Genomic DNA, 9,281 nt, shown 5'->3' on the forward strand with positions numbered 1-9,281 from the left:
TCGTTTTATTCGAGGTTTCAGCACCGTGGCCACTCTCCTTACCGCACTCACCGCCAGTAAGGAACGTCGGCTCCCGTGGGGAGAGGAAGTGGAGAGGGCATTTCAGGAGCTAAAGACCCGGTTCACCTCTGCCCCGGTGCTGAGACAACCAGACCCTTCGTTGCCCTTCGTGGTGGAGGTCGATGCCTCCTCGGCCAGCGTGGGAGCCGTCCTGTCCCAGAGACAAGGGGACCTGCCGAAGCTATACCCCTGTGCCTTCTTCTCCTGAAAAATTACCCCAGCCAGACGTAATTATGATATCGGGAACAGGGAGCTCCTTGCCATCAGACTCGCGCTAGAGGAGTGGTGACATTGGTTGGAAGGGGCTGTCCACCCATTTCTTGTCCTTACAGATCACCAAAAGTTTGAGTACCTTGAAACTGCTAAAAGGCTTAATTCCCACCAGGCTCAATGGGCTTTATTCTTTACCAGGTTCAATTTCACTGTGTCGTATAAACCGGGTTCGAAGAACATGAAGGCAGATGCCCTGTCCCAAATTCACGACCCTGAACCAACTCTGACCACCCCGAGGGGATTTTCCCCAAGGGATGCATTGTGGGCCCTGTCCGATGGCAGCTTCTCCAGGACATCTAAGATGGCCAAGCCAGTGAGCCGGAACCACCCAGAAGACCCACAGGAAGAATTTGTGTGCCCAGTCAATTCCACACCGCGGTGATGAAGTGGGCACATGAAGCCCCTGAGGCGGGTCATCCCGGTATCCGGCGCACCCTCTCTCTTTTACAGGGATGATTCTGGTGGCCGTCCGTGACAGACGACGTCCGCGACTTTGTCCAGGCTTGCGTTACTTGTGCTCAGACCTGGACCCTGCCTGAAAAGGCCGCTGGCCTCTTGGAACCACTGCCCACACCAACCTGACCCTGGACACATGTCACCCTTGACTTCCTGGTCAACTTACCTGCCTCCGAGGGTAAGACAGTGGTACTCTTGGTAGCTGATCGCTTCTCCAAAGCCTGTAGACTAATACCTCTCTGAAGTTGCCCACTGCTCTTAAGGTTGCAGAAATCCTATTTGAGCAGGTATTCAGATTGTACAGACTTCCAGAAGACATTGTCTCCGAACAAGGACCACAGTTTATCTCCCGAGTCTGGAAGTCCTTTTGTAGGCAGCTCAGTGTGATGGTAAGCCTTACCTCAGGATACCACCTGCAGGCTAACGGACAGGTTGAACGCCTGCAACAGGATATAGCAAGGTATCTCCGGGCCTACTGTTCTCAGCAACCGCACCAATGGGCTTGCTACTTGTCATGGGCAGAATACGCCCACAACTCCGCTCCGCACTTGTCCACAGGTATCTCGCCGTTTCAGTGCGTTTTGGGATATCAGCCTGCTCTGTTTCCTAGGGAGTCTCCGCAGAGTCCAGTCCCAGCTGTGGAGACATGGCACCGCGAAAACCACCGAGTGTGGCGGACGGTCCGGAACCACCTGCTTCACAGTACCGAAAGGTATAAACGTCAAGTAGACTGACACCGGCATCCCCTTTCCTTCGTGCCTGGGCGAAGAGTGTGTCTCGCCGCCCGGGACCTTCGTCTAAAGATCCTTTCTAAGAAACTCAGGCCCCGTTACATCGGCCCATTCAAGGTACTGCACCGAGTGACCCCTGTTACTTACTGCCTTCAGTTGCCCCTGGATCTCCGGGTACATCCTACATTCCATGTATCCCTCCTAAAGCCGGTGGGGGTGACACTCCACCAACCGCCGGTCAACACAGTTCAGTCCCTGCCATTACTAATTGATGGGGACCGAATGTACAGGTTCGGGCCCTGTTGAACTCTTGCCGGAGGCGGGGTTGGCTACGATACCTGGTCGACTGGGAGGGATACGGCCCAGAGGAGCAGTCCTGGGTGGCAGCATCCAATATTCTGGACCCTGCACTAATCGCAGACTTCCACTGGGACCATCCCGAGCATCCGGCCTCTCATCCCAGGGCGCGCCCGCCATCCTGGCCTAGGGATTCCAGAGCCACCCATTGGGGGTGGTACTGTCACGTCTCCATCAACCAGCACATCGGCGACACCTGCTGTTCCCTGATGGGAACGGGGATAAAGAGGGACGCCGAGGAGAAGACCGTGCGGAACCTTGTTCAGTGACCCCTCTTTCCAGTCTGATTGTGTTAACTGTTACTCATTCCGATCTTGACCTTTGCATGTTTACTCTTTGACCACAATTCTCACCTTGTCCTTTGAACTCTGTTTGCCGATCGCCTGACCATCGTCTATCCCACGACCTTTCTCTTGGATTATGTCTGTCTGCTATAATAAACATTGATTTGAAGAACTCTGCGCTTGAGTCTGTCATTGTGTGGAACGAAAACATGACACACTGGACATGAGTTCTATACACAGCAAAATTCGAATGTAAGTAGACTTACACTCCTGCTCTGTTTGGATGTAATTTACTGACATTTGGATGTGGAAACGCAAATTGCTTTTGTAATTTAGTAAGAAATTGTTTATTGCCAATGACAGTTTTGCCTAGAAATCAGGAAATATAATTTAAATTTAATTTTCTTTTTTCTTAAATATTGACTGCAGAGAGAATTTTATTGGAGTCAGATATGAACAGTTGTAACCGTATATGAGGCATCCACAGCAGAAAAATTCATGATTGACGAGAAATTTAAGGGCTGACGAGTTGATTCTTGTTTATATCTTCCTTAGCATCTACCACAGTACTGTTCTCCATTACTCATCCAGTACTTCATCTCCATTATTTAATTAAAAGTATAATCCAGGAATATACTGGTTCAGACCAGTAAACAAGAGCCTAACCACCCCACTCCACTACGCACAGGACATTGGTCCAAGGTCTGGATTTATTATAATGTGAGCAGTGTCCAAGGTAGGGATTAAAGCAGCAAATGCAAGACAGTTTTCGGCAAATTCCCTCACATGGGAGGCCGCAGCAAGTCATTACTGGTGCGAGGCTATTTCGAATTCCTGAACAGGTCAAGTGTTTAGAGCTCATTCAAACCGGATTCTGCAATATTCGGTGTGGGTTTGAAGCACATGTGCTGTGCATGATGAAAATGTAACACGCCACATAACCCCGTTTACGAATCTACCCTCGTTGCAAGAATATGATGCAAATCTCTCTGCAACTGGTAGATTAAGATCGTTCCGCCATCAGATGTCTATGCATTCCCTCACGTCCCCATTTCAGTGTTCCTAGAAAACACTTCTGAAAGCCATGACAGCTGTGACAGTACAGTGCTGCGCAAGTTCTAACATCATTCCCCCCTTTGCTTCTTTCAGGAAATTCCCTTCGCAGGAACTGGAGAAAAAGGAGCTGAAAACCAGTGCAGCCAGTTTACAGAGAAACCAAGTTGTGACGTGAGGAAGGGTAGGTGTCCCATCCCATACTGCTTAGAGTCGTGGAGTCATGGAGTCAGGTGCCGACGTGCGACTTGCGGCAACTTGTCTCTGCTCCACAGACATGGGAGGAGCGCAGGCAACAAGTCTGTGCAACTTCTCCACAGCTTTCTCCAGGAGACACTTATTAGCCCACAGCAGAGCTCAGGACTCAGTGAGGAGGCTGACGGTGTGCAAAGCGTTTCTGCTCTGTGTGTTCCAGGGTGGCCGAACGGACAATCCGCCAATAAAGTTTGAAAGGAGTTTTTTTCCTGTTCAGCTTTTTTCCTTGTATTCTTTACTTCAGGTGACCTTCATTGTTCTTCACCTGGGGTTGAAAGACATTTGGAATCACCATGAATTCTTCTGCAAATGACTCCAAATGCGAGGTTGCAAATAAATCGCTCTATATGAACTACTCCTGGATAATTATCTTGGAACTCATTCTGGGCCTGCCTCTGAACTTTACTGCGCTGTATACCTTCATCTTCAGGCTGAGGTTCTACAAGGCCAACAAGAACATGGTCTTCCTCTTCAACCTTGTTCTAGCTGACTTCCTGCTGCTGACCTGCCTCCCACTGAAGGTGTATCAGTTCCAGAGAGGTAAGCGCTGCAGCGAAAGCCTAGTGCTTTGCAAAGCGATGTTCTTCACGCAATTCATGAACCGAGGAGCCAGCATCGCCTTCATGACCATCATCACCATTGACCGCTACCTGAGTGTGGTCCACCCCAAAAAGAAGAACATCCTGAAGGTTGTGAAAAAGTCACCCAAGTTTTCGATCATTGTCTGGCTGCTGCTGCCCCTGCTCGCCATACCTGCCATGATCAATACACTCAAGTGCGATGAAGGCAACAGACCCGACGACGACATCACGGATATCTTGAGGGAGACTGTGTTTTTCACCAAGATCCTTGTCCCTTTCTTCATCCTGGTGTTCTGCACGGTCCGCATCGTTCAGAGGTTGCAGAAGAAGACCGTGGGGGAACAGGCCAAGCTGCGGAGGGCGGTGTTTGCCGTTACTGCCGTCGTGGTGGTCTACTCCATCTGTTTCCTGCCACACGCCGCATCTAGGATAGTTCTGCTGGTTGAGAGAAGTTCGGAGGATCCCAAAGACCTAGAGACCGCTGCTGAGGTATATGAAGGCATCTTCTCCTTCTCCCAAATAGACTGCCTGCTGGACACACTGGTTTACTGCTTCTACAGCTCCAAGTTTAAAAATGCGTACCTGTCAACGTTCTTCCCCTGTTTTCAGACAAAATACAACAAGCATAATGTAAATAAAATCCATCTGCAATGAGCACACCTCAGGACCAAAAATAAATCTGAAAGTGTTGTAGTATAGGGGGTGCGGTGGCGCAGTGGGTTGGACCACGGTCCTGCTGTCCGGTGGGTCTGGGGTTCGAGTCCCGCTTGGGGTGCCTTGTGACGGACTGGCGTCCCGTCCTGGGTGTGTCCCCTTCCCTCTCCGGCCTTATGCCCTGTGTTGCCGGGTAGGCTCCGGTTCCCCGTGACCCCGTATGGGATAAGCGGTTCCGAAAATGTGTGTGTGTGTTGTAGTAAAGTATGGATTTAAATGGTCTCCATGTTGTCATGGAGGTTAAAGCTTTGGAAAACTGTAAATAATATATTTTGCATTGTTTTTGAAATGTGACGACAACAGTGAAGTATTTTATGTCTTTTCAAGTGATTATTAGTCAGTGTGTGATACTGTCAAATGAGACTAAGGTCACGGCCATGATGACACAGTGCATGACTGTTGTTTTGAGGTGAATCAAATGTTTCCCACACATTTTTACGGGAAGAGACTCTTGCCCAGAGTTTCCACAAAACTGTCATGATTCACTGTGTTCAGTCATGTAATGAGTTCGATTTTAACACCTATGACGTCAACATGTTAATTTAATCATTCATTGTAAAGTTAGTGACTACGTGTTCTTTGAAGTGACACCTTTTCATTGTACAAGTAAACAAGTAACTTCCATGTGAGGATAAGAATTAGAATTCTTGTTTTTCCTTGTTTATGTTACAAAATTATATATTTATTTATATGGGATTTGTGATGTTTGGCTGATAAAATTTCCTTTTTTCTTAACATGTGTATATGCCATAATTTCAATACTAAATTATTCATTAACGATTCATATTAAGGGGCTCTGGTTTGGGCTCTGGTGGGGTGATGCAGCGGGTTTGGCCGGGTCCTGCTCTCCAGTGGGTCTGGGGTTCAAGTCTTGCTTGGGGTGCCTTATGATGGACTGGCCTCCCATCCGGGGTGTGTCCCTCCCTCTCCAGCATTGTGCTCTGTGTTGCTGGGTTAGGCTCTGGTTCGCTGTGACCCTGACTCATGACAAGCAGTTTCAGTGTGTGTGTGTGTGTGTGTGTGTGTGTGTGTGTGTGTGTGTGTGTGTGTGTGTGTGTGTGTGTGTGTGTGTGTGTGTGTGGGGCTTTGGTTCACCAGGTGTGCAGGCTGAGTCCTCATCTGTTGGGAGATCACTTCCAACAGGACTGACAGCTGCTTCTTCAGGGCAGTGTCCAGCTCCTGGTGGAAGGGGGGATATGGTGTCCAGAGGGCAGGTGGGGTCCTCTTTGGAATTCAGGCCTTCAACACCTGGAGCATCTGGGACAGGAAGTGGTACCTGGGGACAGCCAGCTGACTGTAATTGGAGGTCGGGGGGTAAGACCAAACCTGCAGCCAAGAAGGACATGTTTGAAAGGGGGTCCACCTGAATAGTTTGTATTGTTTTTACTTAGAAAAATGTCAGAGCCCATGAGTCAGAAATTCTTTGCTCTTCTCTTTCAGGTTACATGGAAAGTGAAGGGACACAAAGCACAAACTACAACACAATTAATATTTCCATCTCACAACCAATACAAGTTCCCAAAATTTTATTGATTTATTTGTTTGTTGACCTATACATCTAAGTGTTGCAGGCTACACCCACTGATTCTCTGCTCCTGTCAAGCTTGGGTAATCCAAGAACACTCAGAGAACACTAAGCTGCTGTGAGAAATACATGTGAAGAATGAATGCAGTTTTCTTTGGATCCTGAAGTTCTGTGGGTAGAGTTTCAGAGTTAAAACTGTGTCAGTGGGACGGAAGGAAATCTAGTGTTTCGGGTTGTTATAAGTAATCTGATGGTCCCTCGTTTGAGTCCCCCTGCTGCAGTATCGTTATCCAGGGTAATGACCTTGAATGAACACAGTAAAAATGACCCACCTGTAAAAATGGATAAATAACTGCAAAATCAATTACTATGCAAGTTACAAGAAGAAAAGGTGTCAGTGAAATAAATGAGGATCATCCCTGTTGACTTTTCTTGCAGATTCTTTTCCGCCAGGCTGCTGACTTGCCAAAGCCTGCAATTCCCAAAACCGACAACAGCCAAGGGGAACAAAGCCAATTAATGGCGATTCTGCATCTTCCTATTGACACCATACATACATATACACACACACACACTTTCAGAACCGCTTATCCCATACAGGGTCGCGGGGAACCGGAGCCTACTCAGTAACATAGGGCGTAAGGCCGGAGGGGACACACCCAAGACGGGACGCCAGTCCGTCACAAGGCACCTCAAGTGGGACTCGAACCCCTGACCCACTGGAGAGCAGGACTGTGGTCCAACCCACTGCACCACCACACCCCACCATACATACATACAATATATATGTATACATACATATATGAGTATATATATCAACTGCCACCTTAGCATTGACTGACAAAAGAGGAGCAGCCACTTCATGTCCCAGCTGTCAATTGAAATCTTGCTTTGTTTGTGTATTTGGTATAAAAACAAATACTGGATGTGCTGTTGTGTTGAAATTCTGGAAAGATCTGTGTTTTATCCCATATTCTGAATCTGACGCTATACCCGAAACCTGTTTCTCCACAGCCATCAATCACATTCGAGTAGCATCCTGTACATTTTAATTACACCAGAAATTCAACAGTGAAATCCACTTTAGAAGAAGATGTAACTGAATGTAGACATTTAAGAGAATTAATGTCCGCAGAATCTACCCTTTTATAGGCCCTATGATTATCTCCTCTGTGATGTTTCAATGGTTCATTTAGCTGTTGTGGAGTCACAGATGACAATGGGATCATGGGAAAGTGTCTTTGGAACCTGAATTTTACCTGTTATCTGTATCGAAAACCCCTCCGTGAACCGCCACCTTACTGTGGTGGAGGGGTTTGAGTGCCTGAATGAGTCCAGGAGCTATGTTGTCTGGGGCTATATGCCCCTGGTAGGGTCTCCCATGGCAGACAGGTCCTGGATGACAGACGAGACAAAGCGCGGTTCAAAAACCCCTTATGAAGAAAAAAATCAAGGCTTTCGTTTACCCCGCCCGATATGGGGTCACTGGGGCCCCATTCTGGAGCCAGGCCTCGGGGGGAGGCTCGCATGCGAGCGCCTGGTGGCCAGGTCTATGCCCACGGGGCCTGGCCGGGCTCAGCCCGAAGCCATGACATGGAGCTGCTCTTTGGTGGGCTCACCACCTGCTGGAGAAACCGTAAGGGGCCGCTGCATTGTGATTTGGGCGGTGGTCGGGGCCGAGTGCCCGGCCGACCCAAACCTCGGACGCCAACTCTGGTTTTTGGGACTTGGAATGTCACCTCACTGGCGGGGAAGGAGCCTGAGCTGGTGCGGGAAGTTGAGAGATACCGTCTAGATATAGTCGGGCTCACTTCCACTCACAGCTTGGGTTCTGGAACCGCTCTTCTCGATCAAGGGTGGACTCTCCACTATTCTGGCGTTGCCCAAGGTGAGAGGTGGCAGGCGGGTGTGGGCTTATTAATAGCCCCCCAGTTCAGCCGCCACGTGTTGGAGTCTACCCCGGTGAATGAGAGGGTCGTCTCCCTACGCCTTCGGGTCAGGGAACGGTCTCTCACTGTCGTTTGTGCTTATGCGCCTAGCGGCAGTGTAGAGTACCCGGCCTTTTTAGAGTCCCTGGGGGGCATGCTGGAAAGTGCTCCCACTGGGGACTCTGTCGTTCTACTGGGGGACTTTAACGCCCACGTGGGCAGCGACAGTGATACCTGGAGGGGCGTGATTGGGAGGAACGGCCTCCCTGATCTGAACCCGAGCGGTGAGTTGTTATTGGATTTCTGTGCTAGTCGCGGTTTATCCATAACGAGCACCATGTTCATGCATAAGGGTGTCCATCAGTGCACTTGGCACCAGGACACCCTAGGTCGGAGGTCGATGATCGACTTTGTAGTCGTTTCTTCTGACCTTCGGCCATATGTCTTGGACACTCGGGTGAAGAGAGGGGCTGAGCTGTCAACTGATCACCACCTGGTGGTGAGTTGGATTCGATGGCAGGGGAAAAAGCTGGACAGACCTGGCAGGCCCAAACGCATAGTGAAGGTCTGTTGGGAACGTTTGGCGGAGGCCCCTGTCAGAGAGGTCTTCAACTCCCACCTCCGACAGAGCTTCAACCAGGTCCCGAGGGAGGTGGGGGGACATCGAGTCTGAATGGACTATGTTCCGCGCCTCCATTGTCGGGGCGGCAGTTCGGAGCTGCAGCCAGAACTCTCCACCTTCATGACTAAGATCATCAGCTTCTTGCTATCCTCTGGCTGTTTCCCAGCTGCCTTCAAATCTGTTCTCATTTCACCTCTATTAAAGAAACCCTCCCTGGATCCCAATTTGGTCCAAAAGTACAGACTGGTCTCCCTCTTCTCCTTCCTGTCTAAAACTCTAGAGCGGGTGGCCTCTGATCAACTGTTTGATTTCCTCACCCAGAACCATCTCCTCGATGGATATCAGTCTGGATTTAAAGTTTGTCACTCCACTGAGATGGCCCTTCTGGTGGTGTCTGATGCTCTCCAAGCCGCTAGAGCTGCCTCCCTCTCCTCGGTCCTCA

At 49.4% G+C, this 9,281-nt stretch overlaps 1 protein-coding gene across 1 annotated transcript; it reads left to right on the forward strand.

The window, feature by feature from the left end:
• The first annotated feature begins 3,573 nt into the window (after positions 1–3,573).
• Positions 3,574–4,704, forward strand: LOC108928514 (12-(S)-hydroxy-5,8,10,14-eicosatetraenoic acid receptor-like). Its single transcript, XM_018742453.2, has one exon. It carries the CDS (start codon positions 3,763–3,765, stop codon positions 4,702–4,704), a length of 942 nt encoding a protein of 313 aa, XP_018597969.2. The 5' UTR covers positions 3,574–3,762.
• The last annotated feature ends 4,577 nt before the right edge of the window (positions 4,705–9,281 follow it).

This window comes from Scleropages formosus, chromosome 1 (assembly GCF_900964775.1).
Source record: "Scleropages formosus chromosome 1, fSclFor1.1, whole genome shotgun sequence".
Classification (NCBI taxonomy): domain Eukaryota; kingdom Metazoa; phylum Chordata; class Actinopteri; order Osteoglossiformes; family Osteoglossidae; genus Scleropages; species Scleropages formosus.

Bases quoted from the DNA above. Each gene is read 5' to 3' on its own strand.
- LOC108928514 (XM_018742453.2), top strand. From the start codon at position 3,763: ATGAATTCTTCTGCAAATGACTCCAAATGCGAGGTTGCAAATAAATCG.